The sequence below is a fragment of the Lepisosteus oculatus genome, chromosome 5 (genome assembly GCF_040954835.1).
Source record: "Lepisosteus oculatus isolate fLepOcu1 chromosome 5, fLepOcu1.hap2, whole genome shotgun sequence".
Classification (NCBI taxonomy): domain Eukaryota; kingdom Metazoa; phylum Chordata; class Actinopteri; order Semionotiformes; family Lepisosteidae; genus Lepisosteus; species Lepisosteus oculatus.
The window spans coordinates 60,300,505-60,324,910 of record NC_090700.1 but is presented as its reverse complement, the minus strand read 5'-3'; the positions used below and the strand labels follow the sequence as shown (position 1 = coordinate 60,324,910).

Here is a 24,406-nt window from a genome sequence, read left to right as displayed (position 1 = left end):
TTTAAATGGCTGTGGCTTCTCATACTCAGATTAAAAAGAAAAAACAATTCAAACTGAGGTTTGTGTTAACAAGGAAGCAGGCTGAAATGTTAACATAGGCTTTTATTGCTGTACAGATAGATCAGGCTTTCTTTGTGTGCAAGCTTAAACCTAGAGAATCAGTGTTTATAGAGAATGCTGAAATGCTTGCTCACACCTGTCCTGCGGCAGACACTTAAAATTGTTAGAGAATGACTGTTTTAAGTCTCTTTGTGCCTTTGGGATCGCCAGCTTGCACAGCTCCTTCTCCCTTCAGCAATGTGGCAGTAAGGAAGAATATCTGTGTGCTTGTTAGCCCCCTCTGGACACAAATCACACCACACCTCCCCCTCCACCCATCCCTACTCCTCACCTGACATTTTCGTCACACTCTACACCCCCAAAACACTGTCTGCCCGGTTCCCATAAAAGCTTGCAAAATGTCCCCATGTGTTAAAGGCCTTACAAGTCTTTGTCTCTGTTAAAACACAAGTGATGGTCAATCACAGGAGTCTTGAGTCAACACAGAAAATAAATCTTAAGGCAGCATGCTCATTAACAAGCTCCAGTTTGGGTTCAGCTTTTGTGATTTCTAGGATTGATATAAATTATTCTACCATACCCAGGCTTGTAATGTCAAGTACTGATTGACTGAAAGGAAGATCAATTTCATAATCCTGAAGAAGAAAAAAATAGGCTAATACATTCTTTAGCCTGATTCCTAATTTTTCACTATATACAAATAAATCAAACTAGATAAAAAATGCCCCACCAGACATTTTACTGGTAAATTTTGTACAGTGGTCACTGCGGTACTCATGCTGTCTGTCTGGCTTCTGTTGAACAATTCTGACAAAGATTAACACAGTACTTTTTTATGTCACAATAGATGTGCTGTTAACATGGTGGGACATCTGTATGCTAACAGCACATCTACTTCAACATCCTGTAGCACTGCACTGTGTTCCCATTAGCTGAAAGATTTCCACCATTCCAAAGCAGTCTCGTTCTGGAAAGGAATGTATTGCATGTCTCTTTTGCTGACTCTTTACCCAGGCCAGTATATTCATCCAGGTTGGCAAATGTGAAAGGAGCTGTTTTTTCCAAGCTTGAAGGGAGTACAGCAGCCTGCACCCTGACTCACTGCCTGTCAGAGAAAGGGAATTGGCTCACGTCTCTGACATCAGTCACAATCAAGAAGTGGAGACAGGAACTGTGACTTAGAGTCTGACTTTGTTTTTTTATTGGCTCACCCCATTTTGTCAATATTTCAAGCTCAAAATCGAAGGGGTATGAAAAGGAATATATCAACACTAGATAGTGACCTTGAAATGTAAGAAACCATAGTTTTGTAAATTTTCAAACTCAAGTTGCGATCAAAACAATTTTACAAAGTACATTCTAATTTTATTAGACTTAGTGTCTGTAAAACTAATGCTGAAGCATTCAGCTAATTTTAAATATACAGTAAGAGAGGCCCCTTTGAAAACATCCTTTGATTACTTAAAGTAACTAGCCAGATTATATTCAAAACATTAGACTACCACTGGATTTTGACTGGAAACTAGCTATAGAATTAGGATGAACAATTTCTTGTCGCATTCCTGTCTTACAAATGAGAAGCAATATTTGTTTCATTTCCTACAGTGTAGCGAGATGTTCTTTTGGTTTTGAGATGCTTGGGTTTTCCAGTAACACCCCACATATCTCCAAAAACAGAAGTAAGAATGGTCACTGTACCTTTTGTTTCCTCTAAAATATACCGGTTCTTGTCAACTGTTCGACTTCCATTATTTATCACATTTAGCTCTGCGTTTGGGCATCACGGCATCATGGCGGTTAATATTTCTGCCTGACAGCTCTGGGGTTGTGGGTTCAATTCCCAATCAGGGGCACATTCCAGGTGGAATTTTCATGTTCTCCCTCAGTTAGCCTGGGTTTTCTTACGGCTCCCAAAGACAAGCTGGTTAGGTTAAATGGTGTCTCTAAATTATTCTTGTTTGACTGTTTGTGTGTGCCCTGCGATGGATTGAAGACCCAAGCAGGGTGTTGTCTTAGCATGTGACTCCAGGCAAAGCTCTTAGCTGTAATGGTTGACTGGAACTTGATTTCTGATGAAGGGTGTGTTTTACTCTTGTCCTGTAGGACAAAAGCTTAAGACATTTCCATGTGTCTAATCTTGTGGTGTCAACGTTCATAGAGGCAGAGCCCAGCGAATCTGCTGCAGGGACTGAAGTACTGTAAACGCCTCTTTCTGCACTGTGTGATCAAAAAAACAACTGTGGGAATAAGTATCATCCTGGGAAAAAATAAGTTACAGACTCAGTCTTGCTTCCTTACAGTCTTGCTGGCTTACAGACTTGTACACAGACAAGCAGAAAGTACCACTTAGCTGGTGGTGACAAAAGACCAGTGACAGCTGCAAAAACAGCTCTGTACGGAGGGCAGCTGTGTCTAATGAAAATCACACCGCTGTCTATTAGTTGTTCCTTGGCATAGCATTCCTACAGTGTGACGACATCTTATCTGTGCTTATCCCAAGTGAATTTCAGGTACAATGCATTCTGGTGATAATTACATGCATGAAATTAATTTAATGCAATCTATATTAAAATCAATTGAATAGTTTGTACAGAATTGCTACATCTTTCACTGCAGTAGCCGGATGTGACTGTTAAGAACAGACTTTGTGACATGACTGGAGTGGTGAAGACAAGTGATTGTATAGGACTGGCACATATTTCATTAGAACAATTCCATACCTACAGTACATTACTACATTCTCACAATTTAATTACATTAAAATACTATCCTGTTAGATATTTGTAACCACTTTGGTATTTTTAAAGGAAATATCTTCTTAAACATAAACTACTACTGTTAGTTTTTTTTTCTGTCAAACATTTTCTTTAAATATTGAGTCGCAATATTCAGAAGCGTTTATTTCTGTGAAACCCACTGCTGGGCAGGCTTAGGAAATGGTCAGTTTTAAAATGAAACTTTGTACAGCAGGTAGGCCTAAACAGAAATGCTAACGGTTGTGGGTTATAAACTAAAAATCCTTAGGCAGGGTAATGGTTCCAAAAAGCAGTGTAAAGTCTGAATGCATAAAATTACTGAAGGCACTGCAATAATTATTGGATGTAATCCTCAGATCAGCAAAATTAGTATCAGTCTGATGCTTCATTTGTCCAAAAAGTGCGAAAATATTATAATACGTTTGAATTATGCATTTTATTGGGTATCTTAAAAAATATAGAGTTTTTTTCACAAGAAAGTGGTGAAATATAAACTTTTTTCTCCTTAATCTACAAAAACATGATTGGAGTCGTAGTACAGGAAGCCTTTTGATTTAAGACAAAGGAACAGCGAAACAAAACTTGTATTTAAAATAAACGCAACTGATTTAAAAAAAAATACATTTTTTTCTGTATCATAAACGATGTTTCCATAAGTGCTGGTTTGATTCTTCAGGTAAGAAAAGGTTACATATTAGCTATCGGAAAGTGCAAAGTACCATACTTCTGAGCGCTTAAATTACAACTTAGAAAGTTAAGATGTACAGTATTTACTTATTTTTCTAAGATCACCCCAAACAAAAACTAGTTCATCGATACAGCGTGGTAGGTAGTCAAAACTAGCCTCATACACTACAGTAAACGCAGCAAGTTGCTGTGTGGGTGGAGCTTTAGTCGAGAACATACCGAGTTCTCGGTACAGAAAGCCAACAGTTTGCAGCACTCACTTCACAAGGTGCGGAGAATCCCCGAACTGTGTAGCTACTGTATCACCTACTGTATCTTCCATTGTCACAAGCTCTTCGCTTCCGGCAAAGGTGGGCTGTGGAAGTCAAATCCCGGAGAGGAGGGATCAAGCTGTATCCTGTCAAGAAGAGGGCGTGAGAGGTGCGCTTTCCAAGCTACCGAGCAGCCGAGCTTCCAAGCGTGGTCTCGCCTCCGCCACAGACACGTCCCGGCGGAGTCATGCCGTATCCCGCTATGATTGAGGTGTCCATCCCGTCTTTGGGCAGCAGCCCGGTGGATGGAAAAACGAAAACGGTAAGTGCCAATCGACTTTTGTGTTTGAACGCATTTTATGTGAACGTCCCACATCGTTTTAGTAAAACTTTATAACCCAGTTGTTTGTTTTTAGAGCTATGCAAATCGGAACTGACACGTTTCCCAAATTCCATATACAGTACAGTACTGTATATCGACAGTTTAGAACTGGTGGAATACTGTATTATCACGTGAGGCCTAAAGTTGTACTATTGATTTATGTGCCTTTTTTATTTTTTCTTCTTCCACTTCAACAGGTGCCGGTATCCGGCTCATTTAATTTAAAAAGCACTAGAAGAAGAAAGAAACTGATCAGCTGAAGTGGTTATTATTGCTTAAAGAAAATTGTGTGTCATGGTTTGCACGGTAAATAATAATATATCATGTTTCCTGTGGGTTGTATTTCACCTTGCAGAAAATTGTGTGTTCCCTATAGAACAGGGGTTAAAAACTTCATTCACTGCACCTTGCAAATACTGTACAAATACGTGGCTTTGCAAATATGTTCCCATCTTGTACAAATTTCCTCACAGCGATTTACCCTGATTAAAAAGTAATACCTGAAGCCAAGACTGAGTACAATACAGTACAGGATATACCTGAATCTGAACACCATGTCCTCTTACTCACTCCTAGATTAGTTTATGATTAGGAGCATAAACTATGTGAATAATAGACAAATTGTCTTTTTATAACATAATTGACAATTGTCAATTTATTTTAGTGCCAGTTACATGCCAGTTTCCGATGACAGATGACCAGTAAATTTCCACCATGTCAGTCTGCTGTGAAACTTCAACAAAAGTTTAGAATCCATCATCAGATTTGTACTGTCGAACACAGTCTTCATCTGACAGTCTCAGCAATCTTCATGAGAACTCAATTGTTTCTAAGCCAGGGAACTATCAGCAATTTCACCTTGAACTTGAAATAAATCATGAAAACCTCACCTTGCACAGCTTCCTCGGTCACTCCCTGGTCTACAAGTAGAGTGTACAGATAGTGTTGTGTTTGCCTGTCTGCACACCATAGCAGGGAATTGCTTTCCCTTTTCCTTCTTAATTCCAAAATTGCTACCCTTCTGGAAAAGAAGGAGATCATAGCTAACAGGCAGATGAACTGTATCAGTATTATTCTGGCTCTTTCACTGGTGGTGATCTGATTGAAAAGAATGCCATGCAGGGCTTTGTCTTTTTATAAGCAGACAATAATAAATTGAGCCCTGGATTTATTTCTGTACCCTACACCACGATGGCACCAAGAGCATCCACTGACACTGATTCAAAGAAAGCCCAGCTTTTCTAGGAGTAATTTTACCCTGCTGTTTCCTGCAGCTGGTGGGAATGATCATATCATAACACGCAGATCACTGTGCAAGCTGCAGGCAGCCACGGGGTATTGTTAGGTGGCTAAATTGGTTTGCTGGACAGCTGAAAGTGCCGTTCTGACCTATTTCTCTGAAGGTGATGTTTACAAATGTGCGTTTTTTACTTTTTTGAAAGAGTAATAGTATTATCATCGCCTCTGCAGTCAGCCCATTTACTTCTAGATTAAACAGTGTGTGTTCATTCCTAAGTGATGCTTTTCTGATCAATTGATATCCTCTGGTATTGGGTGGTTTTCAGCTATAATAAAGGACTAGAACTGATGTTACATCCCTTCACAGTAATATAATCTTTGCTGTACTGTACCTTCCTGTTTTGTGTTCTCTTACGGTCGGTGTCACTGAGTGTCTTTGTTTCTATAGTAGCCAATCAGAATTAATCTGCTTGTATTGGGATGTGGAAGGAATCCAAAACAAGTGGCACAAAATGCATGTGAACACAAAGAGAACATGCAAACGGCACAGAGTCAGATGTCCTCCTTTGAGCTTGAATCCAGCTCTAACTCCGAGGGAGTGGTGCTGACTACAACGCCACCATACTGTCCTTCTACCCAGGCGCTTTTGAAGTGCTATTTGAAATCCTCCTGTATTATTAAATACATACCATGGCCCTGCTGCTCGGTCTTTATTTAGCCATGCAGAGTAGAGAGTAAGTGACAGAAATGTATTTGAATTAATCCTTTCAAATCAGGTCAGGTTTTTGTACCGTTTCCAATGTTTTAATGTGATCTTTAGAGTGTTTCTTCCCAAACATTTATTTGTATGGTTTTCATGGAGTTGTAGTTTTTAGACATGCTTTGTGTTCCTTTATCCCCACTACATACACCAAGAACAAATCCCCTTAAGGTAATGACTAAGGAAAATAAGAATTGCACTCCCTCTGTGGAGTCTGTCACAATTCATGAATCACGTTTTGTTCGTTCTAGGAATATTCACAGGAATTCTATGAGAAAAGTCTTACTCGTCACCAGCCTGAATGTTACAGTATGTCTGATTAAACCAGGATCGTATCCAGCCAGTTTCCTGAAAGACGCCAGAGTATTATTTTCAACATGATACCTTGGCAACTTGCTCCATACTCCCACACCTCAGTGTGTAAGGAAGTGCCTCCTCTTTTCAGCTTTGGAATACACTTCCATTGTCAGTGTCAGTGCAATGGCAACAGAAATCCTCAAGCCTGGTTTTGGCGATGGGATTTGTCAAATCTCTTATGGCGACGTTTGGAAAATTAGTAAATTACCAGTGTATTCTCAGGTATGTTTTCTTCAGCGTCAGAGCTCTAATATGAAACACTGAACGTCTAATTTCTGAGAAAGAGCAGATTACACTGGCTTGTTTAATAACTTAATATAATATTTTTTGTTAGTATTCAAATTAGTGTTTCCTAATTTGAGAGATTCCTCATAAAATGTCTTCAAGCAGAGTTGAAAACATTGCTTTTTATTTTCAGCTCTTTTGGATTTTGGTAAGACAGCCAAAAAATAGCTTATGCACATTTGAATTATTTTAACTGCCCTACCTGACTTGGTGTAGAAATCATAATGCTCTTTAATGTATTTTTGTGAAGAGCATCTGATAAGAATGGAAGTGATTTGGTACAGTACATATTGTGACACTAATTTTACTCTGAGTTTGAAGGGGAATGTAAGTCAGTCCCAGGGTAATTCTGGAGAACTACCAAGAAAATGAGTGGAAACAAGTGCTATCTATCACTTCTTGTGTAATGTTGCTCTTTCCAAGTGCCTGGACAGAAGCTTTCTATTCCAGAGTTCAGGATCAGGATTCACAGCCGGTATCTGAAGCCTGTTGCCCTGTCCATCTTAGATTTTGATTTGAGATAAAAGGCTGCTTAAAGGCTCTTCAAGAAGCATTTAAAGCCCCTTAAGAACTACAGACTGTACTGCTCATTTTCTGGAATCCAATGTAATTCTTTCAGCGCCAAGGCTTTTAAAGATCTGGATCTGTACTGTAGTTGCAACAAACATGTCCTAAGCAAGTTCAGAATGAAAAAAAGTTTTACTGCCCCGAAAGGAGAGTGGAAGTGTCAAGAACATAAATAGTCAGAATATGCTTTAACATTTCTTTGGCATAGGCTCTCCCTCTTTACTGATGGTCTCCCAGTGTCCCACTCGAGAGGGGAAATGTTAAATGTACGAGAAGAATAGGGCACTATGTGCAGATGGGGGTACTGAGAGTCTTCAATGCAAACTTCCTTTTGGAGACGGTGTTTACTTCTTGGAACCAATGCACATTGTGGTCTTGGATGAGAGGAGTTGTTTTATTTAACAACGGAAGTATTTCAAGTCTTTCCACAGGCGAAACAAAGACCAATTTGTAGTCCGAATGGTCTGTATTGGAGTGCGAGTCGAGTCTGAATGCTGATCTCTTGTGGTAGGCCACACAGTCCTGGAAGAATCAAACACTTGTATCACGCTCACAAACAAGATGCTTTGCCCCCTCAAGAGATCTTCGGAAGTGTTGGTAAATTGGGAATTCAAACTAAATCGCTGTCCTCTTCAAACTATCACCAGTTAAAATAAAGGTTGGAAATACCTACATAAAGCTTCAGTGATATTTGCAAATAAAGTTTATATACATGCACACAATTAAGAAAAACAGTCAAGTGAGATGGCTATTTTAAGACAAGTAACATTTTTTAGAAGAGCTTCTTTGCCCTTTATCTTGTATTATAACTACATCAATTAACATTTTTTTGTTGTTTGCCTGTTGCCTTTTACATATTCCACTTGAGTCAGAGATGACAAAACCTATATTACCTACCAACCTTCCCTTCAAACAAGTTTGAGATGATTATTATGTCTTTGATATTATTTAATACTTAGATATGAGGTTGTGGAAAGTAACATGTGTAAGGGTACAGGTTGAAATGGATCGGTGATGAAGTGTTCTGGATTTTAAGCACCAGTCTGTGTGGAATTAAAATGGTCCGCCCTGCCCCTTTAACAATGCGCAGTATGATTCTCCATGTCTCTCACTTTGTTGGCAAACACAGGTGTGTTGAGTATTTCATCTCTTTGGTGACACAGTTAATCCTTTAAAATACAAATGCTGTGTGTTTTAAGGATTAATGCTTCTGGTGTCCATTTAACAGCAAATCATTTCCCTTTTCAGCTGAAAGGCCTAAGACTGAAAGGTTAGATGAAGTATACTGTAGTAGTTCCGGTGTTCCACCCACTTGATAAACGTTTTCTGAATGGAGGTGCAGTATACGCTATGCATCTGGCCACATTCTGAAAACAAAATGCAAAGGCTTTTCTTTATAAGGAGCCCTAAGTATCCTAGGGCAGCTTCAGCGTGTAACTGAGTTAGCTGCATTTGCTGAAGAAAGAGAAGATGAGAGTTCATAGATTTGTTGCGTGTGGACATGCAGACGTTTTGTGGCATGTGTTTTCACAAATTCTAATTTGTTTCTTGGTTTCTAATTTGTTTTAAAAGGACTTTTTGTCATTTGTAATGATGTAGAGCAAAGTTATTATTATTATTATTATTATTATTATTATTTGATGTGGTTGTAGTAATGCTAACTCTGTTCATCAGAATGGTAGCTCACTGCCTTTAGAAGTGTTTTGAATGAAGCGGTTATAGAAGTAATCTGGTAAATGGCTATATAGATTCTGACTGCATGAAACATTGCTGTAAGTGATCTTTTTTAGAAATGTCTAGGTTATTGTGCAGTGCTTTTGTGAAGTGAAAATGTAGAACCAATGCATTCAGAATTCAAAGGTACAAGGACAGAGGATTCTCTTTCTGTTGTAAAGAGGATTTGAAACACCCAAATGCAGTTTATACAACAATAATGCTTCTTTCATTTTCAGCTGATGCGCTCCTATTTTTTTACCAAGACCACTCTTGGTTACTTAGTAAAACAATCCTTAATATGGTTTGTGATGCCCTATTACTTTATATTCATAGAAGAGAAATCTTTTTGGATGGAGTGTAACACTTCAAAGCTGAACAGTTTAAGGCCAGATCAAAGTTCTGAAATTCTGAAGGGCACAAATGAAATCATCTTCATCTAAAGACCAGACACAGAGACTGATTCAAAACTCAGCAATTGTACAGCAATTCCCTCTTCTATATAAATGTAGTTGTTACCAGGTGATAGTTAAATGCTAACCCGGGAATCAATATGGTTTCTCTTAAGTTAAGGGCACGTACGCTATCAGTGAAGGTACTACAGTATCATGGCATTTAACAGTTTTATGATGTGATTCTTTTTTGCCTTGATGCAGGTTAAGCTCTTAGCTGTCTAGATATTTCACATTTAGGAAGTTAGTATTTTTGCATGTACAGGCACTTTCCACGAGCCCGTGTAACAGAGGCTGTAACCACAATTATCCCTGAATCACGTGTAGTTTAGTTTAAGAGTCTTTGATGTTATTGTTCTTCTGTTTCGACACTTGCCACTGGCTGCTTCACTTTCTGTTTGACCATTGATCCCTTTGTCGAGACAGCACGTTGTTAATATCTGAGTAGTTTAGTGACTGTCACTATTTTAAGCATATATGTATTAAGCTTCAAGTTAAAATTAAGGCATGGTAGTAACTAATTAAACATAAATAATAAGGCATATTAAAACTGTGGTAAATATTTCTTAGCTTTGCAATAAAGACTCACTTTCTAAGTTTCAGTATTTCAAGTACTAATTTTTAAATTCATTTAAATTCAAATTATTTACTCTGGCAGCAGTTTTCTGATACCAGGAAACTTGTATTACCTATACACGTTGTAGGATAAAATTGGATTATGGTATGCCTGCATGTAATGTGTTTTTCTTTTACTGAGGAATCGAAATTGTACTGAAATTTGAAACCACCTGTCAGACAATACAGTAGTTAGAAAAAATCATAACCACACATGAATATCACTTTTTCAGCCCTTGCATTCCTGGAATTTGTCTGAAGTAGTAATTCCAGTAGTACTGGAAGCCTGTACTGTCTAGCGAGAATTAAGGATGGTTGTATTATATCTTAAAAGGGCAGAACTTAGTCTTCCATCTTGGACTGAGTATTATGTCCAGAATGCACAAACAGTTTTCAATTCTTTACTTCACATTTGTGTTAATATGAATTAAAAACATTATTCTGCAGAGAGGAAGTGAGGTTACATAATGTAGTGACTTGTTACAAAACAGTTGGTATAATTGGTCCAAATGCAGAAACATGTATCCAGACAAATGTCACTTAATGCTTTGCTTAATTTAAAGAACCCTTTGACTCAGAAAAAGCAGGTACCGTAACTGCTGTTTTGTTTGAAAATGACTATCCAGGTCTGGAACCAGATGACAGGATTTTTGTGCTTTGAAGCTCCTTTACTGGGACTGCAAACACCAAGGGAAACTTGTGCTGCAGTTGTTAGTAAGAGTTGCAGGTTCCTGTCTGTATTCTCATGTGGAATTGGTTCAGGCTGAAATTTGGACACTTGATTTTTAGGCTTAAATGTCTTTGCCAATTTTTTTTTACTCCAATCTTTTTAATTGCATTATTAATGGCCCCTGATTTAAGGTTCATGACTCAGAGGCAAAGTTTGATTGAAATTGCCAGGTAAGACTTTGCTCCCCCAGGACTGGACCAAATTGGACCAGGAAGTTTTCATCATAGTGATGTAGTTAACCATTGGACTACTATTATTTTATTAAATAATAACCACTATCTAAATAATAACGGCTATTATTTATGGCCAGCAGCCATATCACCCAGCTACTCACAACTGGCAGCCCACTGAAGCTCAGCAGCTGTGAGCCTGGCCAGTACCCGACACTCACCCTGCGGTCCGTGTGGGTCCTAATGCCCCAGGATTGTGACGGGGACACTATGCTGTAAACAGGCGCTGTCCTTCGGATGAGATGTAAAAGCGGCCACCGACTCTCTGTGGTCATTAAAAATCCGAGGGCATTTTCTCGAAAAGAGTAGGGGTGTAACCCCGGCGTCCTGGCCAAATTTCCCTTTGGCCTTTACTAGTCATGGCCTCCTAAAATCCCCATCTCTGAACTGGCTTCATTACTCTGCTCTCCTCCCCACTGAGAGCTGGTGTGTGGTGAGCGCTGTGGCGGACTATGGCTGCCGTCGCATCATCCAGGTGGGGCTGCACACTGGTGGTGGAGGGGATCCCCATTACCTGTAAAGCACCTTGAGTGGAAAGTCCAGAAAAGCACTATATAAGTATAAGCAATTATTATTATTCTGTAAGTCCTGTAGCTGTCACTTTGTGAATAAGACTGTCTGTGTTTACTTGTGTGCAGGCTGGAAGGTTTTGTGCTGTCATTAACTGGGCGAGCACCTATCATAAAGAATACTTTATACTTTCTACTTTATGATGTGGATTTAAGAGTTTGATGGTGGAGAGAAAGGCAGAGTTTCTCACACAGAGGAGGAAGCTTGCTGGAACTGCATGCCTGCAATGAGTGTGCTTTTTTAAAAGGCCTCTTCCTGTACTTTTTCAGACATCGTCTACACCTTCCCCTCCAGTGTTATTGTTGGTGTAGGCAGTGAAACAGTGGAAACTTTTGCTTCTGCATCTCAAGTTACACTCAGGGTTTTAATGCAGCTTGACTAAACTGAGCGCCTCACCCGGGCTCACAGTCCAGCCCTTCCCAGTTTACATTATATTCCTAAAAAAACACAAAACTTACACTGTCACCACTATACAAAATCTATTTTTTTCTAATTTAGATTAAAATAGAAAAATGTTTCACACATAATACCCGTGTTAGTCATGAAATCAACAACAGCACAAAACAGTTCCAGGTCTGTGTTTGTGGAGCACATTCTGTTTCAGTGTCAGAATTCAGAATGTGCCAAAAAGGTGAATATGTCTGAATATGGGGATAGATTGTGTGCCAGAGAGTAGTTGGACCAATAAATAAAAAATATGCAAAGTTTGAAAGTTTATTTGTGATGGCTCCTCTTGTGAACACATGGGATAACTCTGGCTTCTTTTCCCATGTGCTTTTCCTCTTCAGAAGACTGAAAACACCTCTGGCTGCTGTGGGCACTCCTGGGGCAGTTTCCCAGCAGAGCCTGTTGAAACAGTCTCTCCAGGCTCCCTGGGGCCACGCTGTGTTTTGATAGAAGTCTTGATGCTTGGCAGTGAACTGCACGGCCTTCTGGGCCTCAGGCTGAGCCAGCACGTCCCTGGTGCTCTTTTCACTGTTCTCTCCGAGGCCCAGTACGTTGGGTTTCACAGACAGGATAGAAGAGGGGAGCTCTCAGTGAACTCCTGCCCTCCGGCTGGCTGCAGGCCGCTCTGCTGTGGTCCTGAGAAGGCTTCAGACTGCCATTCTGTGACCTGAGCACAGTTCGCAATCTCTGATTATACAGAAGTTACGGGCTGCTCACACTTCAGGGACAAGCGTTCCTAAGAATGTTCACTTAAATAGACAGAGCGTTCACTGCACATTGTAACAGTATTCATGCCAACTACGAAGAAAAACTGAGCTCATGGTTTGATGGACAATTGAATTCTCTGTGCTGTCTTTAGATCCCATCACTTTGCTACCTTGTGTACAAGCTGGCAGTGTATATATTAGCCAAGAAAAGGCCACTTAAAAAATATTTTTTTTCGGGCTTAGATTGCTGGGGTGCCCCTGCCTGTTCACTTCCTACAGCTCTGGTATGTTGCTCAATTCTGTGTTGTTCCCCGGGGCAGTTGTGTCAGTGGGACAGGACACACAGTGTGTGTGTGTGTGTGCGTGTGTGTGTGTGTGTGTGTGTGAGACTGCAGCTGTGCTCAGAGCGCTTCGTGCTGCCCCAGTTCAGTGTGCTGGGGGGGTTCTTTGATCTGGCAGCCCTGAGCCATTCAATGGGCTCTTTGTAAATTGGATCCTTTCATAAAAATCGTGAGACTAGCACCGAAATGCTTACCACAAACAAGAATGTTTTGTCGTTTGTAATGAGCAGAAATTGTAACATTGCTACTTATTTATTTAGGGACATTATAATCACAACATTATGTGGATGGTAGGCTACTGACTGTAAAGGAAAGGAGTCTTCAAGAACAGCACTACAGCTATGGGCACCGCAGCAGGCTTGTAGAAATGTATTGAATAGCAGTGGAATACTTGTAAACATGACTGGTACAGCAAATGAAGTGGTAATATTCAAACATGTACTTTGAGAAGTACTTTGGGACTATGTTTCAAAAACATAGCTGAAGTTTTTGCGGAAAGAGTTCTTTGGCAAGTAGTTTTCCATGATTAATGGTCCTTGGGTTTGAATATTAATAGAACTGTAAGGAATTGTTACTAATGTAAAGCAGGCCTTGGGAAGTTTAGTTTTTTGAAACTTTGGGTCCTCTGTGGTTTAGCACAATTGAGTGAGTCGTAAAGAATGTCGAATTCTTTGTGACGCTGCCGCTGGATTGATTGGATTAGCTGTGTTCCTCTGTGGCCGATAACACAAAAAGTGCAGTGTAGTGTTTGTGACTGTGGAACAAGCCCTGCTGTTGTAAGAGTGTAATGTTTCAGACTATATCGTGTAGTGTTTAAAATGGGCACTAGAGGGAGACAAATGATAAATATGTTATAGAAGCTCAGTTCAATGTGTTATAGATTGGACAAGGGAATATTATTGTTATTCTTTCGTTCACTTCAATCCCTGACTAAATAGAGATTTCTCAGATGTGGACAGAGGACTGAGCCAAACCATCTTTTCCTCAGTTTTGATGGCTGCTCTTATTGGTGCTTGCATTGCATATTACCTGAATTTAAGAAAAGGAAAGGGCTTCTATAGTGGGGTACTTTAAAACTGTAGTATCCTTCAGACTGATTTAGTGATTTTGACTTGTTCCTTTTTTTTCCTCCTGCAGGTCTTCAGAGTAGAGGTTCTGTATAATGGAAGGAAACACTTTATATTGAAGAGACACAATGAATTCCACGCTCTGCATAAAAAGGTACCCATGTGACTTAATGATATTGTTTCAGGCGCTGCCTGACAGGACAGTTGATTCCTTATTAACCTGAATCCTTCATTTTGCATCATTTCTTCATATGGCTGGATTGTGATTTGACATGTTTCATATACTCGCTATTTTTTGTGTAGATTAAAACATACATAATATGACTCAAAAATATTTTGAAATACAGTACCAGGAACAAACAGAGTTTGAAAAGAGCTCGGAATATTGTTGTTTTATCATACATTTAAAAAACAAATCTGCTCTAACAGATTATCTGTTCTAACGGTTATATGAAAGGTGGATACAACTATGAAATCAGTTTAGATGGGAAGCAAGTTAAAAATGCACTTGAATCCATGACCCTCGGCTATAGAGTTCAAAATGCTAATTACTGCTCCATGCTGCTTCCTAAAACACACTTTCTCCATCTGGGAGTAAGACAAAATGTCTGTCTTGTCATCGTTCTGAGGCGCTTTCAGAAATCGCAAGGACGTTGTGCTGCACAGAAGTGGGAAGTGAGATACAGAGCTGCACACACTCGCTTGAAAGCGATCACAGGCAGCAGTCAACTGTCTGTGTGATTGACTCATGCTGCTCGCAACCTGTTACACAATAGTGGTTTGCATTGTCTCCATTTGCAAAGAACACACCGCCTCTTTTCTGCCAGCCTGCCTCCACGAAGCAGGCCATGGCTGGGGCCTGGAGACGGATCGAGGCCCAAGCCCTGGAGTTCAGTCACTCTCACTTCCGTCTCCCTTCGCAGTTGAAGAAGATCCTGCACACCCCGGATTTCCCTGGGAAACGAGGCTCGAACTGGAGGCAGAAGCCCCTAGAGCAGAGGAGGCAGGAGCTGGAGGAATACATCCAGGTAAGCAGCTGAGGAGCAAAGGCCAATCGCTTGTTCCTCTTTAGAGCACAAATACCTTTACAGGTCACAGTTGCTGAGAAACTAGAGAGAGGGCTTCTTTTCTAATCTTTTTTTACAAAGTTTTACCAAAGCTCGTAGAATCTCGTAGAATCTACCCTGAGTTGTATGTTTGCTTTTTCTGAACTTAACCACAGCGTTTGAGTCACAGGCCAGAGAAAATGGGGCTGTTTCTTTTCCTTTAGTTACAGTGCCCTCCATATGCAAGTCATAATTGCTACCTTTTCTGTATACTCAAGCTATTTGAATTTGAGTTGAAAAGATGAATATGAGGCAAAAGTACAGTATCTCACCTTTTATTTCGGGTTATAAGTTGTTTTACAATAATAGCACTTTTGTGTTCAATCCCCCCATTTTAGGTTGGGACAGTCAGCTGCCAGGTGTTTCTTATTGGCCAGCTGTTTCTTGTTGCATCGATGGTGCACACATAGAATAGCTGCGAATATGTAGTTTTGGATTTAGCCTTTGCTTATCCCTTTGGTGTCTGCCTTTAGAGTCAATAGTCCTAAACCAACATGGAGACTAGAGTACTAGTACTAGTATCCAGGTGGATGCTGCAGATTGGGGGTGGTGGAGGGGAGTCCCCATTACCTGTAAAGCGCTTTGAGTGGAGTCTCCAGAAAAGCGCTATATAAGTGTAAGCAATTATTATTATTATTACTGTGTAGGAAAGAAAAGCAAATGACAGAATGCTGACAGAAAAGAAGAATTCAATCAGACCCATAGCACAGAAACTGGGCAAAGCAAAATCAATCATATGGAATATCTTGAAAAAGAAAGAAATAACTGGTGTACTGAGCAATCAGCAATGGCCAGGTTGGCCAAGGAAAACAACTGCAGTTGATCATAGAAAAATTATCGGAGCTGTGAACAAATACTCTAAAACAACTGTTGCTGGAATCACCAACCTCCGCAGTGCAAGACTGAAGGTATCACAATCTACCGTTCGCAGACGACTCCAAGAGCAGAATTATAACCTTTAAGGTCGGATTTTGTTGAGATACAAAATAATTGAAATTTAATAAGGTACATTTATATAGTCTCCTCCCTTTTCATATTCATAAATGTATACATCTTCCTTCTTTTGAATGTGTATAGTTTTGTTAAAAAGTTATATAATTGTAAAATACTTGGGGAACAAACAGGATTTTTTCACTCGTCTTTATTGATGATTGTAGCAGCAGAATGAGTTCAGAAGTGTACAGAAACATCTTGCCTGCCTATGTACAAGACAGTGCCTCCAAACCCATTGGCTGGTGTTTCAGCATACAGCAAGACAATGAGCCACAACACACTGCCAGCGCAACCATGGAATTCATCAGGGGAAAAAAGTGGAAAGTCTTAGACTGGACAAGTTAATCTCCTGATTTAAAACTGACTGGGCATGCATTTCACCTGCTGAAAAGGAGTCAGAAGTCATAAGCACCCCCAAAACAAACAAGAGCTGGTGATGATAGTGGGTCACAGGCTAGACGCAGTTGTTACTCACACAGGATTTGCGACCAAGTAGTTTTAATACTAATTCAATTTTCTCATGTTTAAGTTTAAATTAATTTATCCCAATACTCATGCTCGCCTAAAATGGAGGGATGGAACACAAAAAACTGTATTCTTTGAGAAACATGTAAAGCTTATACGTGCAGAAATACTCAGAATTTTAAGGTGACATCAGCTGTTTTTAAGAATAATCACCAGTAACCTATTGGAAATTAATATAAGTCTCCATGCAAACTCAGTTATGAATTCCCTCATTTTCTTAATGGTCGTATCTTCATGAGACCAATAAAAGAGGGTATAATGCACTGCCAACCAGTCATGACAGAATAATGTTTTCAGGTGATTTTAGCTCCCCATTCTGAGGCACTGAGGATTTGGTATAATGCATCAGTCTTCCCTCTTTCTCTTTAGGGTGTACTGCAGAGTAATGAAGAGGTGCCACAGGAGATGCTGGATTTTCTGCGGGTCAGACATTTCCCTTCAGTGAACAAGACTTACAGCCTTGAGTACGTGCTAACCATTCCTGTGCCCCAGGCTGAGGGAATTGTTTCACCCCATATGGGACTCTTTTATTAGAGAGCTGAGCATACTTTCCAAGACACAGAAATACAGATGATTAGTAAATAACCTAAACACTTGAAATCATGTTAATAGAATGAGAACCTTGGGTATATGATTACCTGAAGTCAATGATCCTCTAACCTGTGTTTATTTAACTTGCAGATCACTCAGTGACCTACCGACAGATGATTACAGGTTTGCATCGCCTCTTACCAGACACAAAAGTGTTAAAATACTCCTTCCTGCCCAATTATTAATTTCGGACAAATCCTTTCCTATCTTGATCTGTGCAAAAATATTGCCTTTTTCAACTTGTTTAGGATTTAGATTTTCTTTTCATGTACAAATAATTAATTACATCTAAACATCTGAATGTAGACACAATGTTCAAGAGGAGGGAATGCATATGGGAAAAGATCACATGTAGATCCATGAAACATTTGTTCCTTTTACCAGAAATTCAGTGGAACACGATCAGATCTGAAACCAACACTAGACAATTAAAAAAGATCATGTAGTTATAAAAAATATTCCTGATTAATGTGCACAACTGTGGCATTGAGTGTGGCGTCACTGTTAATATACACTTGCCAGAACGTCTGTAACATTCCATATACACTGTGTGTGAATTATTTCTGTGCTTCTGAACAGCAGGCTTTTCTTGTTTTCCAGCTGTAGACTCCTCCATCAGCGTGTGGTCGGATTCTCCAAAGATCCCTACATCCTGGCCTCCAGCACAGGTACAGTGTGTTCCCTAAGGATCACCTGTCCAGATTGTTAGATTTAACCACTGCAACAACTTATGATTAAATGAAATACCTCTTGCTATAGCTTAAACAGAGGACTAGTTATTTTATTCAAAGCAAACTAGAAAAGTTAACAATTCCTATTTTACCATACATTTAAGTACCACATGATACAGCTGGGAAAAGTACCTTTCTCAAGGTTATAGCAGTGTCTCCAACAGGATCTGAACCTTCAACCAGGAGTCTGCCGCAGTGGTTCGAATCTCTTGTCTTGCAGGAACACTGTCTCTTCTGTTTTTTGCTCTAGCTAAGTTCATAATCACAGGCTCATTGATTTCAGTTCTCCGAGTTTCATTAGAGCCCTCATTCAGGCCTGTTGCCTGTAATGCAGCACTTAGTACCTCTGCCGCAGGAAGATCACTCACTGAGGGAATCTCTGATCCACACTGTCAATCCCACCTGTGTCCGTAAATGAGCAAGCACGTCAATTAAGTTATCACAGAGTAGTGGAGAGTTCAGCTGGAATGAAAACCAGCAGAGATAGTATTCCTCCAGGACCAGTTTTGGGAACCTGTGGTCTCCAGTCCTAAGCACTGCTATCCCAGAATGGTTTCCTCTCTCTTTAATGATAACCACTTTCATTCACGGTGCCATAGGTATCACAAAACAAAGGACGTGCATGCAGTACCTGTGCAAAATCTTCTCAGCAGCTTTAATTTTTAATTGACTCCCTGAGGACGTAGGCGGTAAGGCAAGGCTTGTGTGTTGAAAAGAAGGCAGGCTCTTGCACACAGCCACGCTCCGGATTGTTGACCTGTGGTCCTTCTGTTGCAGATTTCCTCCCCAACATCATCGTGGATGGGGTTCTCCAGGGCCTGTATCCAAGGGATGTCAAAGTCAGCTTCACGCTGTGCACCAAGCCAAGCAGCCCAGGCAAAAGCATCTCGACCCCAGGGCTCAAGGCCCCAGAGAGTTAGCCCCTGAGCTAAGACGAGGACAAGGGCATTGCTGGAGAGCTAGGGCTCAGTCAGCACTACCACTGCCACACGGCACCACAAACTGACCTTCGCTCAGGATGTGACTAACACGCCAGAGTTTGCAGACAAAGAGGTCTCAAGTGGCTAAATCATGTAACTGTTGAACATGGACTAGTGTTTTTAAAAGGGATACAGGACCATAGATTTTATCTGATAGCATAAAATTGATTAGTTATATGAGCAGATCTGTGGGGGAGTCTTTGAAGCACATGAGGAAAAGGTGTATTGGAGAAATTGATCATTTACATTCTAGATACAATATTGTTCAGTACTTATCAAATCCAAAGTGTTAAAGGCTGAATATATTTTTGAATAATTTTATATAAAATCCTTCTGCATCAGTGTTCTTTGCCATTATGATTAATCTCTTCTTTTTGCATTTATCATTGGTACAAGCTTTAATTAAAAAACATGGGAATGTTAATTATGGAGAATTTAAAAGCTGCTTTGTGAGGCTGAGTCTGTTGTAGAACCTGGGTACAATGTTTCAGATTTACATGTAGACTCTTAAGAATTGGGCCATCTCCATTTTTGCCATGAGTCATTTCCTCAGCCCTCGAGTGTTTAATCTATAATTCAATGTTGCAGACTAATTTCATTTCAAAGTGTGGAACAGCTCCCCTAGCAAGGGATGGTATGAGAGATTTATCTTCAAACCACTGATGCATTAGTGATTTTACCATTTTAAAATCGGGCTAATTTATCAGTCTGTAAAATGTACCACGTTAGTCTCAAAGGCATTAAAATCATAGCATGTACAATTATGCAATACTTAATATTTTCATTTATTTTTGCACAAGTCAAATTTGATTAGCTATTCACAATAAAAGAGTGGATGAGGGCCTGTTTATCATACCAGGCACCCTGTTTGGAGGTGAAAGTTTATACTGGGTGATCTTGTGTATGTGAATGAGAGGCAAAAGCAGAGAAAACCTTGCAACCAATTACAAAAAAAAAAACTCAGAAGTAATTTAACAAAATTTTGATCCTTTATTTTACGGTTTGTTTTTTACAAAAAAAGTAGTGACCGCTGGGGAAAGCCCCAGAAGGAATGCCTCGGGAAGCGATCCAGGATGTCGTTGGTCAGGCAGTGCTGCAGTGCAGTAGTACAGCGAAAGATGACGTCCTTCTCAGCTGTGCTGGGCAGCGGAGCTTGCACACAGGATAGGGCTGGCGGTGACAGCTCACACAGGAATTCCTTTTAAAAAACCCCAACCCCTATTTTTGGTTACTCCTTTGCAACAGCAAATGGTTTTTCCACATCTATTTTGCCACAGTCGTGAATGATCACATCTTTAAGCGGCTTGTCCCGGCCGTCTGTCTTAGTGGACTCGATTTTCCTCACAACGTCCTGCCAAAGGGGGGGGAAATGGGGGAGGGAGACTGCATTAGAGACTGTTGTACTGACCGGTCATTTCAGACTATTACATCTACTGTAAATGTATGAAATATTTAGGAGGCGTGAAGACTACTACTTTTGACATTTGACAATCCAACCATATCTCTCAAACATCTTTGAAAATTTACAAAGGTGAAAAGATGTTCTACTTTTCCCCTAGTAGGAAAGTTATTGAAAAGGAACACCAAAGCACTAATTCTTGTGCCCTCGTTTTCAACCTTTGTGACCTCAGAAGAAACCCTCACATGAACAGACAATTTCATGCTGCCCTCGTGTATCTAGATGTTATGCACAAGTCTGACTTGAAAACTCCATCTCAAATTGAAATTCCCTTCCACTCCCTATAAGAAAAGTATCCCCAGTCTTTATACTTATTGTTCTGACATAGTGTTTCAGAAACCAGACTTGGGCACTGGAAGCAGCTCCTCCTGCAGGGCTGCTGAATCTTACCATGCCTTCCAGGATTTTCCCAAAGACCACGTGCTTCCCATCCAGCCAGGGGGTCTGGACTGTGGTGATGAAGAACTGGGAGCCGTTGGTGTCTTTTCCAGCATTGGCCATGCTCAGCCAGCCTGGTCCGTAGTGCTTCAGCTTGAAGTTCTCATCAGGAAAACGATCCCCATAGATGCTCTTGCCTGACAGAACAGGTTTGACAGGAGTTTCAAAGAGAATCACACAGGCACATCATCCACGGCAAAGGCTACATAACTAGAAAGAAGCGAGGAACTTGCAAGTGGACAGAAGTTGTGGCTGACTTATGCGATTGTATAAAATAGCTCATGTGCTCGTCTCAATCATGAACATTAAAGTGTTAGACGTAGAAGTGCTTTCAGTTTCTCTTCCAATAACATCAGAAAAACTAAGCAGCTGTTTTTTCCATTTGATTCGAGTACCTTGTCATCCACTGCCATTAAGACATGTAATGAAACACAGGCGGCATCATTATTCATCTTGTTTTCCTTCTTAAAATGGTCTCCTGGCTCAATGTCCTGGGGCTTATGGAGCAATATGGTCTCTCCCTACAGATAGGTTTTATGTGGTTCAGAGATTCAGGCATCTCACCCCCTGTGCCATCGCCTCTGGTGAAATCTCCACCCTGGATCATGAAGTCCTTGATCACACGGTGAAACTTGCTGTTCTTGTACCCAAAACCTTTCTATAGAAGGAAATTTAAAAAAAGTTTCAGTTTCTCCTGAATGGCTTTCTTTAGAAAGTAAAAAGTCTAGAAAACGACCTGTGATTTAGTAAGCCAGACAGACTTCCTCTGGGGATGCTCACCTCTCCGGTTGCCAAGGCGATGAAGTTCTCAACCGTCTTTGGGACAGTTTTCCCAAACAGTCCAATTACTACCCGCCCAACATCCTCATCTCCGATCCGGATGTCAAAATAGACCTGGAAAAGCAGAAGCCAGTCATTAATCACTCAAAGGAAATTTACCTGCAAGCCCTTCAAGAGGAACTTTGGCATACAAAATATGGGAAAAATTAGGCAACCAAAAGTGTTTTTCTCTGAAAGGAAGTATTCTGTATATTATAGGTGTATATAGTTGTGTATTATGTCTATTTTGGCACAGCCCAAATTATTTACAGCAATATATTATATAGCATGCGTAGGCTGCATAGGAACAAGTAACAGATTTATTCTCTGCTGAAAAGAAACGAAAACAACATTTCAGCCGTGGAGCCTTCATTTGAATAGTGAAGGGTTTGGTTAGAAGTAAGAACAATGTTGAGGTATTTTCAATAATTTCTGATTGATTATTTCTCATTTCTACATTTCAATGCTCAACAATTAAACCTAAAATTAACTTAGCTCTTGAACTATACTCCACAGAGAGTCGTTTAAGACCCCAATATTATTAAAGACAATGCCACAATAATTATTTCCAGTATTGGTCATTTGTATCTACAGTATAAACCTCTGCATGTTTGTACATTGTAACTTTCAGATCTTCCATTTTTTTAACGATAATGTTCTTTATTTCCAGTATTTCCCACTGAAAACTAGCACTTCTTATAAGTTAAAATGCCTAGGAAACGAAGACGTGTTCCAAGCAGACGCTGTAGCAGAACACTTCGCGACAGTTGGCACCGAGCTACAACATACAATCCCCTTTTTTCAACTGGCCAAAACGTTATCCGTTTCTTTGTTCTGCTTGTCAGTGTCATACGGGGACACAATAAGTAACCGATGGGCCTCGTCCTCAATTTTATGTGTAACACTAAAAAAAAGAGTTTTTAATAGAAATAAAAAATGTACAAGCAGTAATTCGGTGCATTAACGTAAAACCTAAAAGCTCAAGGCCTTTTTCAATCCGCGCAGGATGGAGGTGTAATCGAAGAATACGCGACGAAGCTCAGTTAAACTGGACCTGCAAGGCGATCACCGATTCAATTTTTCTCGTCCTGATATATTAGGTCGTGTAGCGCACGTTTTTGTTCGTTTCTCTGATTTAGGCATTTTTCTATCACCCAGTAAAAAAAATGTACGAGCCAAAGGGGAGTGGTTAGCGAAGCGAAGGAATTTCTGAAGCAAAATGAAGGACGTGGAGCCTAAGCAATAATACAATATGAAGGCAATGCGCAAGACTTTGCTTTAATTCCATATTACTCCTTTAGAATGAACAGGAAAACGTAAAGTAGTATTTAACCCGCGTAGTAAATGCTATGTGATTTATTAATAACTCCCTCCGTCTGCTCCAATAAGACCAGTATTCCGTACCTTGGCTGTGACTTTCGGGCCTTTCTTCTTCTCGTCCGCAACGGACCCGCCGGGGAACAGCAGAAATATCACCGAGCCGGCAATGATCGCGGCAGCAAACAGCAGCTTCATCCTCCTCTCCAAGATGCGAACCATCAAACGGAACAAAGTGGAGCCGTGGCGGGGATAAATGCTGCAACGGGCCCAGAAAAAAAAAGAGGTGTATCCGGGGAGGAGACTGCGAATCGCCACGGGCCCGGTTCACACCCCCAGGCAGCGCTTAGCCCGGCCCATACTCCATGCCAAAGCCCCCCGACGAACTCAAAACACATTTCAGTCGGTGCGGCGTTGAGCAAAGCAGTCTGGCATAAAAAGGCCCAAGTCTATTCAGTTCAGTTGAATATTCTGCCTTAACTGTAGTTACCGACATGTTTATGCTGTTGAAAATCTGTTACACACATGAGCAGTCGCTTTACATAAAAGGGAGACATCAAAGATGACGTTAATCAATTTGCAGGCACAATCCTGAATAAACAGTAGGTACAAAGCAGGAAAATAATATTCTGATGACAAATTTGTATAATATTAAGGTTTTTAAATGTTGGGGTTGCTTTTAGTGATGCCTTATTAAAATGCTGGATGCACAATCATATCGGTCTTGTCTATTCGAGGGTGGTATTTCAATTCACACATCGCCATTTATCCCGGACTCATCCTAAAAGCTGAACTCCTCTGAGTGTGTGATTTGACTTGTGCCACGTCGGTCCTGCTTCATTGGCCGGCTGCTCGTCCAATAGGATTTAGGAATGTGTCAGTCTGTCATACATCTCCTCGCCATTGGCTGGCTTGCTGTCCAATAGAATTTAGGAATGTGTCAGTCTGGTAAATATCGCCTCACTATTGGCCGGCTGTTTGCCTCGTCACTCTAATCAATGAAGAGGCGTGCGGGGGTTGGTTTGGTACTGCGCTTTAAAGTAGTAGTAGAGTAGTGGAGAGCAGAGTATATTAGTAAAGCTGATGTGGCCGCGAAAAGCGTTGTTTAATTTGCATTGGACAGAGATGGGCAAATCTGGGAAATTTACGTTCCTGAAGACAGGTTGAACCCTTTAAGGTCCTGACTGAGTGCGTGTTGGCTAACTCAACTCAGCTCAGCTCAGCGTAAGGG

At 40.5% G+C, this 24,406-nt stretch overlaps 2 protein-coding genes across 2 annotated transcripts; one reads left to right on the top strand and one right to left on the bottom strand.

Moving 5' to 3' along the window:
• On the top strand, positions 1 to 19,906 carry snx22 (sorting nexin 22). Its single transcript, XM_015343538.2, has 7 exons — positions 1 to 4,076; positions 14,287 to 14,370; positions 15,140 to 15,244; positions 17,210 to 17,304; positions 17,522 to 17,554; positions 18,032 to 18,099; positions 18,940 to 19,906. The coding sequence occupies exons 1-7, from the start codon at positions 4,002 to 4,004 to the stop codon at positions 19,080 to 19,082; spliced, it is 603 nt and encodes a 200-aa protein (XP_015199024.1). The 5' UTR covers positions 1 to 4,001; the 3' UTR covers positions 19,083 to 19,906.
• A 203-nt stretch (positions 19,907 to 20,109) lies between these two features.
• ppib (peptidylprolyl isomerase B (cyclophilin B)) lies at positions 20,110 to 23,464 on the bottom strand. Its single transcript, XM_006628935.3, has 5 exons — positions 23,263 to 23,464; positions 21,820 to 21,933; positions 21,604 to 21,697; positions 20,992 to 21,176; positions 20,110 to 20,493 (listed from the first exon to the last, which is right to left on the bottom strand). Exons 1-5 carry the CDS (start codon positions 23,395 to 23,397, stop codon positions 20,371 to 20,373), a joined length of 651 nt encoding a protein of 216 aa, XP_006628998.2. The 5' UTR covers positions 23,398 to 23,464; the 3' UTR covers positions 20,110 to 20,370.
• Positions 23,465 to 24,406: the final 942 nt, after the last annotated feature.

Coding starts and splice junctions, on each gene's coding strand:
- snx22 (XM_015343538.2), top strand. CDS start 4,002: ATGCCGTATCCCGCTATGATTGAGGTGTCCATCCCGTCTTTGGGCAGC. Junction 4,077..14,286: donor TGGATGGAAAAACGAAAACG/GTAAGTGCCAAT, acceptor TTCCTCCTGCAG/GTCTTCAGAGTAGAGGTTCT. Junction 15,245..17,209: donor AGCTGGAGGAATACATCCAG/GTAAGCAGCTGA, acceptor CTTTCTCTTTAG/GGTGTACTGCAGAGTAATGA.
- ppib (XM_006628935.3), bottom strand. CDS start 23,397: ATGGTTCGCATCTTGGAGAGGAGGATGAAGCTGCTGTTTGCTGCCGCG. Junction 21,934..23,262: donor GCCCGAAAGTCACAGCCAAG/GTACGGAATACT, acceptor CTGCTTTTCCAG/GTCTATTTTGACATCCGGAT. Junction 21,698..21,819: donor TCGCCTTGGCAACCGGAGAG/GTGAGCATCCCC, acceptor TTCCTTCTATAG/AAAGGTTTTGGGTACAAGAA.